The sequence below is a fragment of the Aulonocara stuartgranti genome (genome assembly GCF_965226115.1).
Source record: "Aulonocara stuartgranti genome assembly, chromosome: 5".
NCBI classification, from domain to species: Eukaryota; Metazoa; Chordata; class Actinopteri; order Cichliformes; family Cichlidae; genus Aulonocara; species Aulonocara stuartgranti.
In genome coordinates this window covers 21,947,426-21,971,572 of record NC_138943.1, presented here as the reverse complement: position 1 = coordinate 21,971,572, position 24,147 = coordinate 21,947,426, and the positions used below count along the sequence as shown (strand labels likewise).

The window sequence follows — 24,147 nt, the reverse complement described above, 5'->3', positions numbered from 1 at the left end:
ACACATATTTTTGGTGTTATAAATCTTCACCAGCTGACTACAATTGATTAGTAAAAATAACTCCCCTTACTTCACCACCGGTGAGTCACAGTAAAATGCACGGAGGGGTTAAATGATGTCCATAGGCTGCTAAGGATGTGAAGTTGGGCTGTGCAGGAAACATGGGAGAGCAGCTTCCTGTTGTGCAAAAAAGGAGCCTGTTGTACAGCAATCAGATGGACAGATGGGCGTGCAGGGAAACAAAGCCGGTTTATCAATGCAAGAGAGCTGTTCTGAAATGTCAAATATATTTTATGCTGCTAAGAAAAACTGTTTTATGAGAATATTATCCAGTCGTTGCTCTGATTTGACACTAATAAATCAAACACTCAGTTTCACAAGAACAACTTTAAAAAACGCCCATAAGTTGCAAGCCATGACTTTGTTGTATGTTTTATTATCTCGTGATAATGTTTAACATTTGGTTACTTTGTAACTGCTAAAAATAGAAACTATAAGAAAGTATATGATGATAACAAATATCATCAAATATATATATATATATATATATATATATATATATATATATATATATATATATATATTTGATGATATAAGTGACACATATATATATATACACACACCCTGGGACAAAATGTGGCATTTTTTGCTTTTATGGGATTTTCCCAGAATTATCGTTTTTGTGTGTAGTCCACCTCGTGAACAGGCGTTAAATTAAGTTTCTTTTACATAAATTGAGTGACTGTCTACGTAAAACATCCACATCACTCCGTTTAATCTCATCCCTGTTATATTTACTGATTACAGTAAAGTACCAATCATCGCTGAAATTCATTTGTAGGCGGACTGTAACATTTCCAACACTTGACTGGACCTGCTGCTGTGCAGGGATTCTCCTCAAGTGCGGTTCATTCCAGTTTCCAATCGCGTCCGGCGCGCACCAAGACGCACCAGCGAGCGATCAGCTGGGCAGCGTTTCCCTCCCAGAAGGCAGGGCTGCGTTGAGGCACACTCACTCACTCTCTGCTTAGACTATTCAACAGAGTTTGCTGTTTGCTCCATTTTTATTACTTTTTGTGTCCTGACTGATTTTGCGGACGAGATGTTGGAGATACTCGCTTTCCAAAAATGAACACAGGTGAGACGATTTGCCTCGAGCCACGAACTGCTTCACTTTCGACATTTTTAGAAAATTAGAAGACATATCATCTTTTTAAAGATATATATATATATATATATATATATATATATATATATATATATATATATATATATATATATATATATCTCACTTTGGCTCCTTTCTTCGTAAATGAATGACTCCAGCTGTAGCAACAGGATATGGAGCAAATTAAAGTGTGCCTTTACCCAGTGTTTCTTGATTTTACAAGGAAGTATGGTGTTGGTTATATAGAAGAAAAGAGAGCGCTTTAGCAAAAAATGAAGCTAGCTTGGGGTTTGAAAACTTCAAATCAATCTTTAACTGCATGTTTTCTATTTATAGGCAACTGTCATAATTGCCTATTTTAACACTTCCTTTATATAGATATTGTGCATTGCATAATGTATTGATGTAATTCATGTATTGAATACACGTGAAGTACATGTGCTGATTTATTAGCACTGTCCTTTGCGACATGTAAAGTGACCTATTGTTCTTAAAGCAGTACAGGCAGCCTGACAGGAGTGTCTCTCGCTTGAATCACAGGAAGTGAATCAGGGAATTCCCTTCAATTCTTTCTTGAAGAATATCAAAGTATACATTACTAATTTAGCATCTTTTTATTATAATCTTACACCACCAAGCTGTACCAATTGGAGGAGCTATCTTGGTTTGTACTGTCAGTTTCATGTATGGAAATATATATATTTTTACAAAGAAATATTCTACAGATTTTGTGAAGAAAATGTGCACAGCTAAATATGACTCTTACACACGGTTCAAAGTTTTATCATTTGTGAATCTTTAATCAGTTTTAGGTCACAGTGAAACAATGCAAATGACCTGCAATCTATTTTAAAGCACATAATCTTACAGTTTCCTTTTCCTGTTGTTCTTTCAGACTGCACCAAGCCCTCTGTTGCTCCCAAGCCAAGATTTGTTTGTCACGCCAAGCTGTCCCCCCTTCTGTCTGCAGCCAGGGGTCCTAAACCTTCTATAGCCCCAAAACCTAAAGTCGCATCAGAGGTAAATGGCAGCCAGGGAGGATGCAGTAATGGCAGCCTGGTAACCTCAGATGGTGAGGCTGATGAGGAGCACAAGACAGAGAATGGTCTAAACAAAGCAATTATAGACACATTGCCAACGGAGCAACAATTTAACTCTTACATTCTCAAATCACCACAAACAGACTCACCATCGGGGTCACATGGGCTGGAGGACAGAGATGTGACAGAGGAGGAAAACGAAGATGAAGATATGATTCTGAAGATGGATGAGGACTGGAGATTAACTGACAGTGCTGTGACAGAGGAAGCTGATTCCCTGGAAACACTTTGGATCAGTGATGCTAGACCTGACTCGGAGGAGGCAGTGGAGATGATTGACACAGACGTGACGGAGGACATGGATGCTGAAGGTTGCGATGCAGGTGAGGCGCTGGCCGACACAGATGGCATCTCTGTGGGAGACTTTTCTGTTAACAGCATCGATGAGGAGGCAGGCTGTTATTCTGGTGAAAGTCGAGACCTGAACAAGAACCAGCGCCAAATTGAAGAGGATGCAAATACAGCAGACGATCTAACTGAGTCTTGTACAGATGAACCTGATGTCCTGGGTGAAGAAACCACAACTGAGGCTGATGACAAGCGTGTTTTTCTAGCAGAAGATGAAGAGAAAGTAGAACCAGTCTCTGACTGTGGTTTCACTTGTAACATCCTAAAGCTGAGGTGTAGCCCTAAGATTAAAGAAAAAGGTGAAAGCCAAGAGCGCACCCGTTTTTATGACTTCACTCCTGACGACCAGAAACAGATCTCTGGTGCAGCTAAGAGACACACTGGCTTAGAAGGCGATCCAGGTTATGAGCCGTTTTACATCTCTTCGGAGGACATTATAAACCGAGACTTGATGTCAAGGAAAGACAAAACTTGTGGACCACTAGAGAGTGCACTCACACAAAGTACCGTTTCTTCTTTAAACAGCCATGGAGTATCAGCCAGGAAATATGAGGAAACAGCCGAAAATATACAAACGGAGTGTTTGGGTTCTCAGGATTACATTAACAACACTCATGAAAACAAGGTAAGGATATGTCCGAAAAGGATGCCTGTCAAAACTGAAGAGCATAATTCTCATGCAGTGGGAGACATATTAAATCATTTGTACTTCCAGCCGAGGTTCAGGCAGATATCCATCTCAGTACCAACAGATGCCGATACCTCACTGACCTCTTCATGCTCAGGAAGCCAGCTCCTGTCCCCAAACGACTCTGACGTCTTCAGAGACGACGATGACTCGGAGGGCCACATTGTGCCCTTTCTGGATGACACTGACACAGAGCAGGACATCAGCGATGAGCATCTATACGAGGAGCCAGGGAAAAGTTTGTATGCGGAAAATGGTTTTCCTTTTGATAGGAAAGTGACCGGGATTCGATCCCACTCTTTGTCACACCGCATTACTAATAAAGTGGAGGATACAGGAGTGCAGTTTCTTCAGAAGCCCTACACGAGTGGATTTGGACAACCTGCAATGAGCAGCAGCCCCATGTTAAACTCAACACGGCACAAAAGTTACTCAAAACCCCATTATTTGTCCCTGTACCCCCGTTCCCTGTCCATGGAGGGCCAAGACTCATCTCTGTGTGTCTACAGGGAAGGATCTCCTAGACAGAGAGGTGCCCTTTGTTCATCTGAAAGCTTCTCCAGGCGCTCCCCTCTCTCATCCAGTGCCCTATCCACACCTACATCTGCAGTGGATATCCCTCCTCCGTTTGAGCTGGCCTACATCACTAAGAGGCCTATTACAAAGAGTTCTCCTTCCCTTCTCATTGAGGGGGACTCATCAGAGAAAAACAGGAAAAAGAAGTCCTCCCTTAAGCGCTTTCTCATGCTTAAATTTAGGCGGAAGACAGAAAACAAGCCTGCGGTCGATGTCAAACCATCGTTCTTTAAGCCCTCAGCAGAGTCCAGCCACCGTACGCCCAGCAGACTGCTGGATTTAGATAGAAGCAGCATAAACAGCTCTCCGCAGCTGAACTCACGCTCAGTCAGCAAACTACAAGTTTCACCTGAGCCGGCCTCTCCCTTCCTGTTCTACAAGGAAAGCAGAAGGAAAGGGAACACTGTGGCCTTCCTCAATCGCAGCGTTGTCCGGGTGGAGTCCTTCGAGGATCGCTCTCGTGTGCCTTTCACTCCTCTCCCCCTGACCAAGCCTCGGTCCATCTCCGTCCCCAACACAGATACCTCTGACTACGAGAATGTTCCGGTCATCAGTTCAGACTACGAGAACCTTCAGGTGCCGCAGCGGAGGCCTGTTCGGCAGATACCTCTCACAGACTTCTTTGTCCGTCCCAGTCGAGTGCTGTCTGCTGCCAATGAGACAGATGGTTATGTGGACATGAGCAGCCTCCCTGGGTTTGAGAAAAAAACTCAGTCACTTGAACAGGAAACAGAAAGGTATGTAAATGAACCAAAGCTTGTAGCACTGCCTTGAGTTAAATGATGACATTGCTAAAAACAATAACAATGTTGGTTTAAAATGTTATCTTGGTAATTGCTTATTACCACTAAACATCACACGCAAGGTTTTATGCAATTCAAATTTGACGTGTTGATGCTATCAGAAGAAAGTCATGTTATCTAAGTTAGGGCTCCACACTGGATTCACCGTCTGAAGGTTATGAATCTCTGCAACAATTTTTATGTCTGTCCATCCCAGAGTTTTTGCAATAAATCCATCAGCACCAAAGCAGTGGAGTGTCTTACTAAAAGACCAAGAAGCCAAACAGCTAACATGCATGGCAATTGTGCATCATATTAGTGATTCCTGCCACTACCATTTTTTATTACTTCATGGTCACTTTAATAATGTCCTTGGAATTATCATTATTTGTTATATAGAGACCCCCCTGATGCTATGATCCCTGCAGGTATGTAAAGAGGAAGCTTACCTCTTACCTTGCAGTAAGACTAAACTTGTCTTGTCATGGCTTGTTGAGTGGGAGAAGAGGAAATGCTAGTGTAGGGGTAGTGGCTTAAGATGTAATTGAAAACGGGCTGTTTTCATTCATAAATCATCCCTTTAGGTACAGAAAATGGGGTGCTTTTGGGCTGATGTTGTAGGCAGAGCCTCTTGTGTCTCTAGTGGGATGCTGTTTGTTGTATGATCAGCCAGGAGGCTCTGACTTTAACCCACCTCCCCCTTACCCCCCACCCCCACATTCCTGTTAGCTGTGCCCATATCATACAGGCTGTCCACGATGATTAATAGTCAGAGTCTTTTGGAGTCATTGCTCGTCTCTAGCCATTCAGAAACAACAGGCGGTGATACAATCTCAGTATGTTCTGTAGTCAGCAGTTGTTCACCAAAGAGCTTCCCTCTCCTCATGTTCACCATTTAGGTTATACTATATGTGCAAACAAAGCTGTACAGCAGGGCTTATAATACACTGCTGAAGAGGCTGACACAGTGTGGTTTGACACAGACCGTTGTATTTTATACTCTATATCATTTCTGTGAAAATTAACTCCTAAAATCAACCATTGGAAAACATACAGGTGTACTTCTGACTCTTAGTCATCAATGAACAGCTTGCTGTCTTCATCCTTTCATATATTTTCCTCACAAGAAGTTTTTACAGTCTATAAACTTAAATATTTTATGTTTTAAATCAATAAATCAACCTGCACACACCTTGAGTTGATGATGAACATGTGAACATGTTGTATGGCTGAGCATATCATTATTACTCTGGTTTGGGCAAACTTTTTTTCTGGTGCCTTAAACTACACATGGATACTATTATTTAGGGACTTGTTTAAATTCCAGCTTTTTCATATGGACACTGTGCTCACTTGCATGTGCACACACTGGCTCCCCATAGTATTGCAGCGTGAGTTAATAGAGTAAATTAACCTGTTTATCTACTACACATTTGAGAACTGTGAAAATGCCAAAGACAATATTGAAGAGCCCAAGGTGGCTTCATCAAGAATCTTTATTTTGGCCAAAAAATGCAAACTATTTTTAAAATAATGACAAATAAAAAAAAGTAAGAAATGTGAAAATGACCTAAGGGATAAATTTCAAGCAAAGACCAGGCAGGTAACTTATGCACACAAACAGAAAAACCAGAGCATTTGCTGCTTTCTCTTGTCATGGTTACAAACACTTTAGCTCACTGATTTGAACAAGTGGCCCAAATGCCATAAGCCTAGTATAGAGGCCCAGGTTGGATTATGCCCCACAGCCATTTACTGCATGTCTTCTGCCCTGGTCTTTCTCCCAGTGTCTTCTCGCCACTGTTCTATCAAAGTAAAGGCTGAAACCCAACAAATAAATTAAAAAAACAGACTTTATTTAAAAGATACCTCCATGACGTCCTGTTGTGAAGCCTCGTGTTTGGTACAGACAGTATAAAAGACATAGCCACCCTGACTCTATAACTGTAACTTAGAAATTCTGCATTTTGAAGCTTCAACATTAGCATTTTTGTCTGCTGTGTTATTTGGAGCCAGACATTCCCTTATATGGATAAATGATGGTATAAGCTACCACTATAGCCAGCATGGTGAGCAAGCTACTTTCATAAGCTGTACCAGGTAATACCAGCTAATTAAGCACAGACTTCTGCAATGGTCTATCTAACAATAAAGCTAAATATCAGTCAGATAACACATTAAAAGTGCTCAAACAGCACAAACATGACACTCACAAATGCACACACAGTTGGGAGGTCCAGTTTAATGACTTGAACTAGGATGAGGCCTACCCAACTGGCTCCAGCTGCCTATCCATAGATGCTGAAACTGTTTTTAGTACCAGGCTGTAAATGTGTTTTTCTGTTCTGCAACATTGGACATTTTAAAGTGTGAGCCTGTAGGGGCTGACTGTCTTTTGCTGAAAGCTTTAAGCATTGTCTTGAGGAACTGCAGTTTTTGCCACTTCTGTGCTGACATCATATTTCATTCACAGAGGTTGCCCCCCTGGTTTGACAATATAATCGTCACCATCTTGATTTTTTGGAGACAGAAAGAGAAAGGGTTACAAAATGAACACTAATAATGTTAATAATAATAATGATGATGCTAGTGCTAAGATGTAAATCAATAATTAATAACAATGATAGAATTGCAGGGAGAAGGTGCATAAAAAGCAAATTAACTGGAAAAGGCAAATTAACGTGAGACTCGTGTAACATTAAAATTGTTTCAAGAGAAAAATTATTTTGGGAAAAAATGGTCAGCTATGTATATAATGCTTAAAGTTTAACACTGAATGTATAATAATTATTTTTAAAGAATCATCACCCTTTCAATTCTTACAAAGGGGGTTTATAACAAACCCATAAACCCTTCCAGTTCCTGCTGTCTAGTAGTGTCAGAGATGTAAGTTCCCTTTCAAAACAACAACGATTTTAAAAATAACACTACTAATAATCTACTTAATCCAGTTGAGCCTTATTTGTCAAAGCAAAACAGGAAAAAAAAAGTATTTAACAAAACTCCATCGTAAATACTACGTAAACAGTGAATAGCTACAACCTCAATAAATCAGCAAAGTTGTCAAATTTAAGAAGCTACAGTAACAAGATTTTTTCATTATATAGATTGAAATAAAACTTTTTAAAATAATTAATGAATAAGTTGTTTTTTTTTATTATTTGCTGATTTTTTTTTATTATTATTTTTATGCACGACTAATTTATTGCTTAATTGACCTTTTAATGTTAATCCTAAACAAACAGTGGTATGAATATGATTTCTGCACGGTGTTTCAGCTTCTACAGAATAAAGCCAGCATAATCACAGTTCTCCAAATGGACAGTCGAGTTAGAGGCTGAGGATGTTAATTTTGCAATAGCCTGAAGGAGCCATATTAACAGATAGTTTGGAGATAATTGGTGTCTTTTCTCCAGTCAGCTTTCATTGGGAACCTTGCTTGAGGAAAAAGATAGAAACAATATTTTTTATCTCCTGTAATTTATCGCTGCACATTTCGCCTTGAGACGTCATACATTGTGGCAGGAGCGTGTGAAGCGATGGAGGCAGTTTCTTTGGCAGTGATATAAAAGCCTAATATAGAGACTGTCCGTGCAGTTTTGTGGTATCAAAGTTTGATCTAGTAAACAGTAATGGGCCATGCAGCTCTAATGTGTGTGATGCAGAGATCTGAACTGCTCACATATGTTGTTCATATGTAGCTAATTTGCATCTCAGTGGGATTTAATCCACCGGTGCTTGGAGTGAAACATGGCAGGAAGATTGGCAAAGCAATTATCTGGTCACGTAGAGGACTACTGCATCACCACTGTAACTTTAAGGATGTGTTGTTATTTGCGTAGCTTACATTCCCCGCTGAGCGGCAGACATTAGCATATTCATTTGGGCTCCCCGCAGAAGGAAATCTCATAGCATAAAATACCAACATGTGTCCCTGATCGGGTACAGTTGTCACCGCGGGCCTTTCAGAATCAGTTTATTGGCTTTTGCAGACCTGCAATGTTTTATCTATTCACATTTAATTCTAACACTGACTATGTTTATTATAGTGATATTTCAATGTGAAGCATAAAGATGATTTGAATGGTTAAATAAAATTCATCTGATTTATTCTCACATGATTGAAGCTCATATTATAGAATCACTTGGTCAAAGTGTGGGGGAAAAAATGAAATGACACATTTTAAGGCTAGAGTAGTGGTTTTCAACAAGGGGATGCAATATACACTCACCAGACACTTTATTAGGTACATTATGCTAATACAAGGTTGATTTCCCATTTAGCTTCAGAACTGCCTTAATTCTTTGCGGCACAGAATCAACAAGGTGCTGGAGATTTTGGTTCATATTGACATTGACGGCGTCACAGAGTTGCTGCAGATTTGACAGATGCACATCCATGAAGGGTGTCTTTAGATCTACCAAAACACAAAGGTGCTAACTAACCCCCACATCATTACGCCACCACCATCAGCCTGAACTGGTAATGTGAGATAGGATAGATCCATTCTTTCAGCAGCAGCTTACAGCAGAAATCAAAACCAAAATCATCTTTTGTGGTCCAATTTTGGTGAGCCTGTGTGAATTATAGCCTCAGTTTCCTGTTTTTAGCTGACAGGAGTGTCACCTTGTGTGGTCTTCTGGTGCTGTAACCCATCATCTTCAAGGTTTAATGATTTCATCCATTCAGGGATGCTTTTCAGCATAACTTCATAACTAGTGTTTTTTGAGTTACTGTAGACGTCCTATCAGTTTTAAGCAGTCTGACCTCCTCTGACCTTTAGCATCAAAATGCACTTTTGCAATTCAGTGGATATTTTTCTCTTTTTCTGGACCTTTCTTCGTAAATGCAGAAGTCAGCTGGGCGGGAAAACCCCAGTAGATCAGCAGTGTCTAAAATACCAACACGTTCTCACTCCCAAAGCGTAACATTTTACACTAGGTGACAAATCGTCAACATATTACGTTTTCGGCTACCCACCACGTTCCTAAATGACGACCTCGGAAAAAAGAGGAAATATGAGAACCGTCTGGACTCCATCTAAACATGTTCGCTCTTTTTCTTCAAATCGCTTAGAAACACGCTATTTAACATCATTATAGTCCTGGTTAAGATCAGGCAAATACTCAGACTAGCCTGACTAACAGACACCGAAAAAAAACCCCAACAACATGCAAAGTCACTTAAATCATTTTTCTTTCTCATTCTGATGCTCAGTTTGAACCTTAGCAGGTCATCTTGATTATGTCTACATGCACTCTGTTGCTTCCATGTGATTGGCTGATTGGATATTTACATTATTGAGCATTTGAACCAGTGTCTATAACAAAGTGTCTGTGGATATATTATTATTAAGGAATAAGAAGGAACAAGCACTTTCCCCACATATTTTGATTTTTGTCGATTAATGATGAAAACAATTACAGATCCTGAAGGTAGGTAAGTTTAGCCAGACTTTTTGTAAGTCAAAAAGCAGAGACAGCTGGAATGTTTTGGTCACAGTAATCACTTTTCTGTGGATTAAATAGGTTAAAATGTCGTATTTAGTGAGCTTTAAGATGCTCCTTGGCAAATATTATTTTGTTTCGGCGTTAGCTCTGTGTCCTTGTATTCAGTATTTATGTTAAGGTGCTAAAGTTCTGCTCTCCATATCTTCATAAAACCCTTACGTTCTGGACTATTGTCCATCTTAAATAATACCCCACATTTACTTAATTTAGTCCGTAACACTATGAGGCCTGTGGAAGAATTTGAGATGAAATAAGTCTCTGTATCCTTTTTACCAGGCAAAAGTGTGATTTGAAAATATTTTTGCTCTCAACAAATCAAAACTGTAAATTAGGCAGAGTAGTTATGAGGCTGTTACATCAGTGTTATGAGCCAGAAACCAAATGAGGTACAGCCTCATAAAAATAAGCCAACAAGGGCGATATTATTAAACATGTTTTTGAAATTTTCCATTTTACCAAATTCAGTGCAAAAGAAACCAATAAAATGCTACATGAATTTTCGTCATTATTGTTAAGAGTGTGCATATACTCTGTAGCATTTTTTGGACTGTATATCCAGCACGCTGCCTTGTTTCACACCAGCCACTCCTTTTTTTTGTTGCTTCCCACAGTGCCTATACAGAAGCATACAACGTGTGTGCGTTGGCAGCTGGTCCACAGGTTAATCCGGTGGGTGAAGATGTGAGAAAGACAATGGGTGAAGAAGACCAAGGACGCACCTCTGAGGAAGACGAGGCAGTGACAGAAAACAACTATGACAGACAGGTTGGGTTCCTTACAGGCACACTGAGGGGAGAAAAAAGGTTTTATAGGTAGAATAACAGATTTCCACAACAAAATGTTAAATATCTTGTCCATAACATACTTAGCTTAGAAGTCCCCATTCACTAAGCCTTTTATTCACCTACTCTTATTTAGAAAACCCTCCATCCTCAGAAATAAAACTTAATTATTTAATTGTTTTTACAGAGAAGTCACCTTTCCTCCAAATGACTGGTAGAAATGAAGATGTATTGTAAGAAGGGAGTAACATAACACAGAGTAAACTGTTTTTTTTTCACCTTGGCCAACTGCAAAAATGCCCTCCAGTGCCAGCATTTTAATGCAGGTTAATGGAGGTTAATGGGCTACTACAGGGCTGTCCTCATTATTTAGAATTTGATTGCTGCTTGGAGATGATGTTGAGTGGTGAGCCAGCTACATTTGAACCTGCGCCAGAATGCTTTAGTTTCTCCCAACATGAGGCTTATTCCAAGTAAATAATATGATTGTTTACAGCCTGACGGTCGATCCAGAGCCTTTTACATCGTCAAAGAGCTGGTGGATTCAGAGAGAACGTAAGTTTCCTATTTAACATATTATTTCTTATTAACTATATCTGCTAAAAGCAGTCTCGTTCCCAGTACTATCCTGCTGAATTGTGGCTTTATTTATCTACCCACAGACATGTTAAAGCCCTCAAGGTGCTCCAGGAAGTAAGTGAAGTTTATATATATATATATATCCTTTTCCAATTAACCAACCCACTCTACATCTCCTGTATGCATCCAGATATTCAGTACGGGTAACATTACAGCTCAGGTTTATATTTATTACCTTTATTCCTGCGTCTGCTTTGCTGTGTGTTCGGACCATAGTTACTCATTCACAAGCTCATTTTCACCACACTCATTTAGCACAAGTACACTTTTCTTCTGTCCTCTTTGTAGCTCCACTGAAACAGTGTGGAGCACCTCTGCTGTGATAATGAGACAGGAGCAAACCCTGTTTTTTTCATTTTGCTTCCTGCTACAGTATAGGGCATAACCAGTGACCTAAACCACTCCAGTGCTTGAAGAGATGATGAGATTCCCTGATATATTAGCTTAAGCTCTTCCTGCTGTGGGAGAGTTAATCTATGGTGGAGAAAGGGACGGATTGTTGGAGGCTAACTGCGTGGTTTTGGGAAACTGGAAGCAATATTCTAACCTAAACTGTGACATAAAGTTAATTCCTCCACACTCATCCATGTGCCAGGACTTTCGTGAGGCTGTTCGGTCGACAGTAGGAGACCAAGGGGAACCTGCGCTGGATGATGAGAGACTTCGAGAGATTCTTAATGAGCTTCCTGATGTTTACACCCTGCACCGCACGATCCTTACTGAGCTAGAGAATCGAATCCAACACTGGTGAGCGATGGGACAGCATACATTACTGTTAAATAGGAAATACTTCAACACACACACACCTAAAACACATCAAGCTATTATTGAAAAAAAAATCCTTTCCAACCTTTTTCTTCCTCTATTGTGTTGCTCAGAAAGCAATCTAAGGGCAGTGGGTACTTCTCTGTCATGATCTCGCCTCTGTTTGTTCATTCAGGGAGGACAGCCAAACGATTGCAGATATATTCCTGAGCAGGAAAGCAGAGTTTTTGGTCTTTACCACCTACATCGGCCACTACGATCGGAGCATGAGTTTACTGGAGGACAGCTGCCGAACATCGCCCGCTTTTGCGGAGATTGTTCAACGTTTTGAGGTATGACCTATGACAGGGTCTTTTAACTGACTTGTGAAAGGTAGCACAAAATTCAAAATGGCATATTGTTAAAATTAACTATAAATTTAAAAAAAAAGAAAAAAGAAAAGGTGTTTTTGAGAATCAAATGGTCTTTGCTGTGCTCAGTGAAAGCTGCACAGCTATGATTACATTTTCTTACTATAAGGACATTATTAGATAGTCAAGAAGTCAAGTAGAAAACCTATACTGTTATTGTATGTTCAAAAGAACAAAAACAGAGTTAGTGATGATTAAATGTAGGATACTTGTCTAAGTAGTTATGGATTTCTATATACATATATGTGTGTGTACATGTGTGTATGACAGAGAGAGAAGAAATAGAGACATAAGGCTTTGAAAAGTCAGACACTAAGTAGCTAGAAGTCATCGTTTTATTTCAAGCAGCAGCTACATTCATCTGCCAAAAAAGGAGCAGTTATGGCACCCAAAAGACAAATAAAGACATTAAAAAATCTTTCAGAATGACAATTTAATCACCAAACCTTTCTTAAAATTTATGTTGCTTGCATTTACCAATGGCTTTTTGAACTTTCCCAACACAGGCACAAATTAATTAGCGACTAATTTTAGCTCCAAGGCTGCAGTTATAATTAGCCTCAATTAAACGAGCAGACACAGGAATGTGTTTGTCTAACCAGAGAGCAACAGATAGGAAAGCCTTTAAGTTGATAAGTTTGGAGTATTAAAAAACGATAAGTACAACAAAAACGCATTATAAGCATTTCTTAAACAGCTGTTGTTTTATTCTCAGTCGCATGTTATTTAGAGTTCAGAGCAGGTCAGTCTCAAGTTTGTTCTTGCTGTTTTTCTCCTCAGGGTTTGGTTACTCAAAGTATTATGCTTTTTAATAATGCCAGTTAATTGTAGATCAACGTCGAGTGGCACAGTGTACATGTGTTTTATTTATGGACAGAGGAATTTTCAATATTTTCCATCCATTTTACAGACCACTAAGGAGAGGAGTTGGCTGTAAAAGTTTGCAGAGCTGCGCAGTTTTCTCCGTCTAATTTAAGAGCACCGGCGTTTAAACGTCCTTAGATTCTACTTTGTGCATTAATGCCAACGCAGTGAGCTTCTTTGTCTACCCTTTAAAACAAGAGGCTGCTGACAGAATAGTTTTTTTTTTTCACTATGAATTAAAAAAGTGAAAAACTCAAATTATCACAAAAATACTATAAACAGAAATATGTTACACTGTCCATTACATTTATTTACAGGGCAAATACCTTCAGTACTTGCCGAGCCCCATTCTTAACAGTAGCATTGAACCAAGTCTTTCTAATGACTAACGAAGATTTGCATTTTTGTCGCTAGCAGTGTCTGTGTGAAATAACTAAATACAAGTTCAGGCACACACCCAAACTCACAAACTGCTGTGCTGACAGGAAGTTTGGGTTATTGGCCCTTGTTCACGTTTAAAATATGACTGTTTCTCCTCAAAGCTCCTGTGATGTTGTATAGCTTGTGTGTCGATACAGCTGTCCTCTTTTTTGTGGACAGTTTCATTCCTTGCCTTTTTAATCACTCTGGCATTGTTTGACTTGTGTTCATGTGAGCTTCTGCAGTAAACGTGGCCCTTAGGGGCAGCTGTGATTAAGGGAAATAACAAATATGTATGTGTCTCAGGAGAAAAATCCAGCTGGGGAAAATGCCTCCTTTAAACATCAGCTTCTGCGGGTCATCGTGCGTGTGGCTCAGTATCGTATGCTCCTCACGGGTGAGCCAAATTTTAATTAAATCAGGACAAAGCGTCAGTCCTACAGTATTTAGATAATATCTTACTCGACATTGTTGTCTTCTTTACTCTCTGGAGGAATTCATTTCTTTTCTTTCTCTTGCAGATTACTTGAACAATCTCTCCCCAGATTCCAAGGAATATGAAGACACTCAGGGTACAGTAAACATATCACAAGAGCAGGCAGCAGTGTGCACAGAGGCTGCAAAGTTCACACTCTCTTCTACTCACAGGAGAGCTTTGCCAGCTTCTGTTTGTGGCTGTGTGTTTAGAAAGAATTTATTCGTGCTCATTTGGCATGTAGAAATGGTCAAGAGAGAGCCAATTTAGATTTCTTTGTTTTTGGTGGTAACCCACCGAGGAGTCATTCGAAGTATTTTCTGCCTGAAGACAGTAATGTGTAATTCATGAGAAGGCACGTTGAAGCAACACTATCTCTTGCTGTATCTCCCATAAGGGAGCCACTTAGTCCAAACATGCAGACACTTCCAGACTCCTAACTTAATCACTTTGCACACAGAAGCAAGGAAAAAAGATCTCATGAGTTATACAAACCTTTAATGTGATTGTGGTCGTGACTGAAACGAAATAAATCCAGTTCAGCTTTATTTATGCGAAGTCACAATAGTACTGACACCTTAACTTTATGATATTGTAGAAAGAAACCAAACAATCCTCTCTGACGTCTCTACCCTGATCCCTCTGTCTGTGTTTGTTTTACTCAGCTGCCGTAGTAATCATGTCTGACATCGCAGATCAAGTGAATGACAGCCTAAAACATGGGGTAAGGGTCACACGTTAACTCTTGTACACACAACACCACCTGTGATGCAGAATCACACTTTTTAAAAAATCTTATTAAGAGCACACACACACAAATGCAACATTCATACAGGAGTACAATCAATGATACTGGTTTATAGACCTAGTTGAGAAGGAAAGTTCACTGCTCCCTTATTAATAGTGTCACTTTTCAATGTGAATGCATTATTAAATGCACACATTTAATAATGCATTCAACCCAAGATATCATCAAAATCACACTGTTTAAACAGTTCTCTTCTTTCTCATGTTGGAATATGAACAAATATCATTTAATCCTTTCTTATTGTCATGAAGACATTTTGCAGCCACACTAAACTGAGACATATTTGGTGATTCCCAACCTTTCCAGCTTTTGGAAGGAAAAATCTGATATTTTCAGTCAGAAGCAAATAAGCTAAAATTTCAGGAAATCCCCCCCAAAAGAAATAAAACACGTTGTGTAGTATATATTTGTTTATTTCTTCTAATCTACATCTACTTTATCCTTTTACCCTTTGTGAACCGTCTGAAAATACCTGAAAGTGCAACAACTGCTGGATGTACTGACAGGAAACTGGGCACACTCTTCCCCACCTTTAAAAGCTGCAGCTGCGCTTTGAGAGTGAAATCTTAAATCAAACATTCATAGTAATAAGAGTCATAAGTAGAGACTCAAATCAGCATCCAGCTACAACTGTGTAGTTGGAGTCACATGTCTGGCATAATGACATTTTTGATTGGGTATGGTCTAAAGCGAAACATATATGGTATGTTTGTCTGATTTAAGAGATAGCTCCACTCTGGAGTCAGACAAAATATAAAAATATCTTGATGTTGTCAGGAAAATGACGATAATGCCCTTTCATCCATCCGTCTCTTATTTTGGCGTCTCACCCCTCTCCTTTCTTTCTGTCTCTCAGGAGAACTTGTTGCGTCTGGTCAACATAGAGTACAGTGTTCGTGGCCAGCGGGACTTGCTTCAGCCTGGCAGGGTATGTGTCTGATAACAGTATTGTTTCTGCTTAAAGCTTGCCAGCCCACCCTGTCTGTGTTGCACCACTCCTTGCTGCCCTTTACACAATCATTCAGCTGGGAATCCCCACACCGCCTGGTTAAATAACATTAATTACCGCAGATGCCCTCTTTGTGTCAGGATTTGATGAGTTGTGAAATGCTTGGTTTGATTAAATCATGTTTGTTTTGTTTTTTTTAACCGTCAGATTTTTGTGAAGGAGGGCACACTGATGAAGGTCAGCAGGAAGAGTCGACAGCCCCGCCATCTGTTTTTGGTAAATGTTGTTTCCTGTTTGCAGGACATTGGTATTAAAGACTCATGTACCAGTCTCTTATTATACCAACTTTTTAAGATATGTGTGCTATTTGCTTAATTAGAACTTCTTATTTTTATTAAATGTGTAAAATGTAGAGTGAGGCATTTTCTGTCTGTTCTATTTCCATGTCCAGACTGAGCTATTAAGAGCAGGGTTTCCTGACAGGATGTTTCTGAATGCTGGCTTCCTGAGCCAGTTCTTTACTGACAGCACAGGGAAGGTCAACAAGAGCTCCTTAAAAACTGAGCGATCCATGTAGAGTTTTACAAGGCTAATTGTGTTTGGTAAATATTAGACTAGCATGCGTTTAGCTCCTTCAGTTGATCCTTATTAAGTTCATGCGATATGATGATAAAGAAGTAGAGAAGGATGTCATTGATGAAACAGAAAGCATAAACTTAGTAACCACCTTAATACAATTGCTCTGTTTATTTACTCTAAAAATTCAGTTTGAAAAATCAATACAAAGATATGAAATATGAAATACTGCAATCAAGAGAGGTTGGGAAATTAAACGCCTTCGCATATTATCCATAGAGCATGACCGAGGTGGATTGTTTTTCCCTCCTGTGGTGTTTTTGAAATTTGTGGTCTGAGCTCGACACTAAAAAAACCCTCGTAAATGTCTCTTCTGGAGGAATATTGATAATCATCACAGCATAACTTTTATTTCCAAGCTTATTGGGATTAATGTTGGGGAGAGCATAATAAAACAAGACTGCAGGAGCTGGCAGTTTCCTCAAAGACGGTACTAAAATGCAGAGGGACAGTAAATAAAATTATGTACTGGAAAAATAATAAAAACTTTAATGATGCAATTTGACACCGACTTTGATAACCGTTGTCTCAAATATCTCACATATGTATAATCATAAACATTTATAAGTAGGAGTTATCAATTCACAGATCCCCTGCAGACATGAAATAATAATCTGCATATTTTTATTGGTTGTCTCACAACTTTAATCCTGGATTTCCTCATTGAAAAATTTGGTATTTCAAACTGCTGGATATTGTTTCATAAAAAAACACATTGGAAGCACAGGGAAACTTTCCCTGTTAGGAGATGAATCTAAAAATGATCTTCTACTGTCAAACTATGCATGTACGTTGGTGTTCTCATTGGAGGGCAAACATACAGGGGACATGACACATGAGACGCAACCTACATAGAGGGTGACTTCACAGTTTTATTTACCATGTTTCAGAATAACCGATAAGTTCCTAATGAAGTCAAAATCGATTATTGGTTTCTTTTAGAAGAGGGTCTGATTGTGTTTTCATGCATGAGAAATTATTGTTTGTAAGCATTCAAATACACTGTGACTGTTTTTACTTTGTGCAAGAAAACGGCTGATAATTAAAAGGGAAAAAAAAATCCTGTTCTTTTTTAAATGTGAACACGGTGGTCAAGTTTTGCATTAGAGTGACGCCTACTGGAGAAAAGCTGCATATACATGAACGATGAACTGCTCAGCTGACTGTTTTAACTGCTGACTATTGTTTTTATGCTTCTAACAAAGCCTTTCATCTACACTCACTAACTGTGTCTCATGTCTGCCTGTTGTCAGATGAATGACGTGCTTCTTTACACCTACCCTCAGCAGGATGGCAAATATAGACTGAAAAACACTTTGCCCCTCACTGGGCTGAAGGTCAGTCTTAAGATTAGAGTCAGTAATGCTCAATCGCCGGCTTACATGCAAGTTACATCTATAAAAGCACATGGATATTTCAAGAATGTGTTTGAATTTCTTGTACGTTTTTTCTTCATGTCTGGATGTCTGATCTTGAATGATTGCTCAGGTCAGTAAACCCATTATTGAAAATGTCCAAAATGCACTGAAGATAGAGGCAGCAGACATCTCCATCACTTTGTCTGCAAGGTGGGTCACAATATAGAGCATCCTGTAAAAATGATCGATAATATCTGTGGTACTGATGGTGGTGAAAAAAAAAACAATGATTTTGCTACCAAAGAAGTCTAAAACCTTTGAAACTAAAGAGATGAATGTGGATACTATCACATTAGGTGTCTAGTTGAATTGAAGCTTGTTTTGAGCTTGTCTGTATATTTTGCAGTTCCTTTTTTGAAAGAGAGGACTGGTTTTACACTCTTAATCGCGCTGTGACTGAACATATGAGAGGCTCTGTGACATTCAGCAGTTGCTCTGGAGAGGTGAGCAAACCCTGCTTCCAAACAACTGTGTTAATACTTTACTGATATTTCTTCAGTCATGCTTAACCGCACCAACCACAATGAGACTGATATATCTGTGTGCTTCTGTGTGTGTGTGTGCCAGGCCAGAGATCGCCTCCGGCTGACTCTAGGAGAGAAGGCTCCCACACTTGTTCCCGTCTCACAAGTGATGATGTGCATGAACTGCACCTCAGATTTTAGTCTCACTCTTCGCAGACACCACTGCCACGGCTGTGGACGGGTGAGCCACATACAAATAAAACACTGAGCTTTAAGATAGTTTAAAATCTACAGTTTAGACAGGATGCAGCAAACTGTAGCTTTCACAAGTGTTAATCGTCATTAGAGCTTGTTTTAATGCGCTTTGTGGTTCCTTCGTATATTTGTGTCATAGATTGTTTGTCGGAGCTGCTCCAGGAACAGATACCCTCTGAAGTACATGAAGGATCGCATGGCCAAAGTGTGCGATCACTGTTACAATGAGCTAAAGAAGAGAGGTGAGAAAAATGTGCTCAAATACATTTGAATATCATATATTAAGAATTTCAAACTCAGTTTACATCATGAGTCACATGCAGCCGACTTTGACCTCAAATGGATTAGAACAGTGAAGCCCCCCCCCCCCCTTTTTTTTTAAGTATAAAGAAGTTTAATCACACATTAAATCCCTCAGTTATCTATATATAAGAAAAAGAAGTGCTATTTCAAAAACATGTCCCAGTTTCTCTACATGACAAAGAAATACTTACATTGAAATGTACTTTAATACTTTCTGTTGTAGTTAAGTGAATAATGTGAAACATTTCTTTCATTTAAATGTTCACCTATTACTTGATTACTGTGGTGTAGTACGAATGCCCCCATAGGGGCTGTAAAACTTCTGAAAATACAGTTAAAAGTAGAAAATCAATCGAACATGTGACGGTGCGGATTGGAGTCTTTGGCAGGCCGCTTTGGGGCACTGAGCCATATGTTTGACAACCATCTCCTTTGTCTTCACCTGTACATGCAGGTCCTTTTGATTAGTTAAGTTTATGCTCGGACTGAGTGTGAGTGGAGTCAAACAGAGCTGGAAGATTAAAATGTTTATTTTACCAAAGGTACAATACTGGGCAAGAGTCTTGAGTCGCCCCTCCTTTCTTTATATTTTGCCAGAAGATCTGAAATAGATGCATTGATTTAGTGAAACGTGTGCAAACAAACAGGAAAATACAGGGAAATATGTACCTTATAATATTGTTTAAAACTGCTGGTTCATCCCTTCAGTTAGGTGTCTTTGTATGCTTAAATGATTCATAGGTCAGTAAACAAACAAACAAATTAACAAATTCTCTCAAAAATGGTCAAGAACGTGGATGGGACTGAGTAAAAAGCTGCCAACATCCAAAGAACTGTGAGAAAGCCTGGAGAGCTAACCCCTAGCTCAAAACCACGACAAAAAACAAAAAATCAAGAAAGTCTGGCTCCTCTGGAAGTCTGGAAGCAAAATATAAAGAAATGAAGCTCAGGACCTTTGAAATGTGTATTCGGAAAAGACAGGAAGTTGTACTATTGGAAAATAAAATAAACAATCTAAATTAAAGATGAAACTCCTGGGCTGCTATTATGTACAACAGCTTTTTTACTGTCAGCTGCACCACGGTACAGTTACCTGTTACAGGTAAGTGGTCAGACAAAATAATAAATGTGATTGTGTTATCATTGCATTAGTATATTACTTGAATTCACACAGTTGTTACTGTGCAGTTTTCATCGTTATTCGTGCACGTCTTCATAGTCACAACAAATATGCCTGTGCTGTGAGTTCTCATTTGATTGGTTGTAGCAGCTGTCCTTCACGCTGGTTGAAAGAGTGTGGGCTCTCTCCACAGGCGGAGATGCTGCTGTGATGTCAGGGCAGACTAGCCCTCGGTCAAACCGCTCCAGTCGTCCGCTCTCCACCGTGTTCCAGAACATTCATCCTCCCAATATTTGGAGACATCGGAAAGGCACTGCATCCTTCACACAGGTAAATTCAACAGAGTCTGTGCATTATGAAGGTTAATGAATCGCAGGTAATGAAGTGACAGCTATGCCATTTTATTAAGTAAAACTGCCATTGTTACACAGGTGACAGTGTCGGAGGAGGGCTCAATCAGTGGCAGTCTACAGCGAAGCAAGAAGAGCAAAAGGAACTGGAAGAGACTGTGGTTCCTCCTAAAAGACAAGGTGCTTTACACCTACAGAGCCCAAGAGGTGAGGGGAAATATGCACTCCCCTTTAACCTAAACCACACATATTTTACACCTATACAGACTGCAATGGCGAGGTTTAATAACAAAGTGTTGTATGTTATAACCTGTTTAGTTTCCTCTGATTTATCTTCCATCTGCAGGAGAAGGTAGCGTCAGAGAGTTTACCTCTGTTGGGTTTCACAGTGAGGCTGCCTGACAAGCAGAGGGGAGATGAAGAGGCTAATGTCTTCCAGCTGTACCACAAAAACACTTTGTACTACACTTTCAAAGCTGAAGATAACAACACAGCCCAGAGGTGAGAAGCACATTTACCTGATAGCCCATAAAATGGAAAGAGGCTTAGCTCTTAGCCTGACTCAGTTTGAAACACAACAAGCATTACTGCTGTATGGATGCTGGTGTTGATCTTGGGAACTCACAGTGTCTTTGCCAGTAAAAATAACTAAATGATGGCTTCGCATTGACGGGTTGTTGCTTTCTGGGAGAACAACTTGACCTTAACCCACAGACCATCTACAGCAATTCTTCAACTCAGTTTAAGCATGAATAGCACCAAATTTGGGGAGAAAACAGAAAAGCTACCATCCTTGGCCAAGATAGACTAATATTAAAAACTGAGATATAAGACATAAAATTAGCTCAGTGAATAACGTAGCCACCCGATAGCCCTGGTTATTGTTAGGTGGTGCAGACTAAAATGACTCTTTTCTGATCTAAAATCTTTTCCTTGTGCAGATGGGCAAACGCCATGGAGGAAGCCACAGTTTTATAGAATAAGCTGAAAGAAAAGTCTGCCTTTCTCTTTCCACACACTTGCGCCCCTCAAAAAACTTCTGACTGTGAAACCACAGCGAAGAGGAACAAACACTGTTTTATTACTGCAGGTTTACAAGTTATAACTTGCCAGCTGGACTGAAGAAAAGAAGACATTGTGTTCTTTGAGAAGGGACATGATCACCTACTTTGTCAACCTCCAAGTGTTCCCTGCCTGCTGGTAGAGCAGGTGTGATGCTGAGAACCACGAGATGCACTGGCCCAGATACCTGACAGTGTGGAACATTACAATGATGTGACCTGTATTTCCCCCAGCAGCTGATCAGCGTCACTCCTCCAAATTGTGGTGAAATGCTGTCGATTATTTCCAAGTTTTATTACTAACAATATTTTGAATATGTTGAATACTTCAGAAGAGGCTGAAAAGATAATAACACCTGTCAGCGTAACTCAGAAATGGCCTCATCTTTAGTCAAACATGCATTATTTATGCCTTAATTTCAACATTTGTTCTTGCACTGGATCTCCATAAATATGCTCTGAAGCACAGGCTGCATCAAATAGGGAGTAACTTTATATGTATAATAGTGTCTATTGCTTTGCCATGTACTGTATTGTGGAGATGAACGTGAATAAGTAGTTTCTATGCCTTTTGCACTGATTTGAAAAAGAAATGATTGTACAAATGAGTGTCATTCATTACTGGGACCAAAAGGTTCAACTACTGTACTTAATATACTAGCTACTGGGAAAATGTGGAAAACTATGTCTTTAACATTTTAAATCCCTATAATAAGTATATTATAAATCCATGTTTGTATAAGACTCACTGAGCTGGAGCGGATCTGCAGACGTGGACTGAAACATGAATCACTGATTGCACTGATCTACATAATCAGTGTTTTGGACTTTGTACTGTACTAGATGTTTTCTTATGTTTATTTACAAGACAATAATTTTAAAACAAAGTAAAAGATACTATATGATCATACAAAGAGTCAGTGTCTGTGCTTTCTCTTCATTCTGCTCGTGTCCTCTAGATGGCAGGTGGACTATATTTTAAAGCAGGTGGCAGGCTGTCATTGATTTTCTGTTACCGTGTCCTTGCTCGTGGTTTACAACACATACTTTAGATTAAAATAGGAAAAATTCAACATGCAGCAGCTTCTAAATAAACCTAAAGGTGCCTGGGCTGACAAATAGTCCATGTGACGCTTGTTCCGAGACCAAGCTGGTCAGTTTTTCAGCTCACGTGCAGAGCTTCTCGGGAAGACACAGTGGGACTAAGTGATACACAGACCAGTGTGCTGTTGGGCCAAAGACAGGCCAGGCCTGTTCTGCTTCTCATCTACCCCTGAGGCTTCCTGACCCAGAATAATATCAGGCAGAAAGTTTGCTTTCTGGGGCTACTGAAAAGTTGCAGACACCTCGTCCTACATAAAGGAGAGACCATTCATCACTGTGTTCTTCCTCTCTAGCCCCAGTTCTGCTTTCTCCCTACTCTGTTTGCTTTCATCACATATCTTCAGTTGGGACTTCTCTGCCTACGTTGCATAGCAGTTGCCAGATGCCACAAGGAAAGCAGGGTACAAACCTAGTTTACCTAAATGTAGAATTTCTCTGTCAGCTTCCAAATGCAAATTTAGTGTGTCCGTATTTAAAATACTTCCCCTTAACTTTTTTTCCTTCTTCTAAAAACAGGAACTCATTGCAAGGGCATATATGAGGGCATATATGACAAGAACAGGTATATCCGGTGGCACTTTTAATGATTATTTATGTGCTAGTTAAGAAGCACAAAAAGAAAGCCTTCTGTGTGCTTGACGTGTCTTTTTCAGTGAGGCAGGAATGGTGTCATAATCCGGTCTTACTTCCACATTGCTGCAGGCGGGAGCAATGCAGAGTGAAGCAAATAATCAATCGTACACACAGCCTACTCAATAAGGTCAGATGCAGGCAGCTCTGTTATATGTGGTCTGTTACCATTAACAACTGATGCTACGGAGCCGCTTGAAATCTATTCTGAGGTGAGCTTCCTTACCTGTGGCTTTTTACTCACAACGCACCAACAGCACACACTCGACTTTATTTAACGACAAACTCACACTGACACGCTCGGACCGCCAGTCTTTGTCTGAGAAGGGAATGCAGCATTTGCATTGATGTCGTGAGCTACAACAGGATAGCTTCTCATCTTTCATAGTGCTGTGTGGGCAGCATTGCCTCAGGGGAAAGGAAAAGAGTTTATTATGCAAGAGCTGGATGTTTAATAAAAAGAAAGACTCCATCCCCTTGACATTGGCTTGACATTTCTGGGTTTGCACCTTGTGTTTCTC

General features: G+C 39.7%; 1 protein-coding gene across 3 annotated transcripts; it reads left to right on the top strand.

Annotated features, from left to right (window-relative positions):
• The first annotated feature begins 905 nt into the window (after positions 1–905).
• fgd5b (FYVE, RhoGEF and PH domain containing 5b) lies at positions 906–22,808 on the top strand. Of its 3 annotated transcripts, XM_082534846.1 has the most exons (22): positions 906–1,138; positions 2,064–3,241; positions 3,332–4,617; positions 10,785–10,938; positions 11,452–11,510; positions 11,618–11,648; positions 12,190–12,341; positions 12,535–12,691; positions 14,360–14,450; positions 14,575–14,625; positions 15,194–15,252; positions 16,193–16,264; positions 16,493–16,561; positions 18,175–18,258; positions 18,410–18,489; positions 18,686–18,782; positions 18,907–19,044; positions 19,198–19,300; positions 20,675–20,811; positions 20,913–21,038; positions 21,178–21,332; positions 21,773–22,808. In XM_082534846.1, exons 1-22 carry the CDS (start codon positions 1,129–1,131, stop codon positions 21,807–21,809), a joined length of 4,326 nt encoding a protein of 1,441 aa, XP_082390972.1. In that variant the 5' UTR covers positions 906–1,128; the 3' UTR covers positions 21,810–22,808. The 3 variants fall into 3 exon arrangements, with proteins under 3 accessions (XP_082390972.1, XP_082390971.1, XP_082390970.1); XM_082534845.1 differs by having other exon boundaries at positions 2,064–4,617; positions 20,913–21,011; XM_082534844.1 differs by having other exon boundaries at positions 2,064–4,617.
• Positions 22,809–24,147: the final 1,339 nt, after the last annotated feature.

Coding starts and splice junctions, on each gene's coding strand:
- fgd5b (XM_082534844.1), top strand. Junction 4,618..10,784: donor CTTGAACAGGAAACAGAAAG/GTATGTAAATGA, acceptor TGCTTCCCACAG/TGCCTATACAGAAGCATACA. Junction 14,451..14,574: donor GTATCGTATGCTCCTCACGG/GTGAGCCAAATT, acceptor TTTCTCTTGCAG/ATTACTTGAACAATCTCTCC.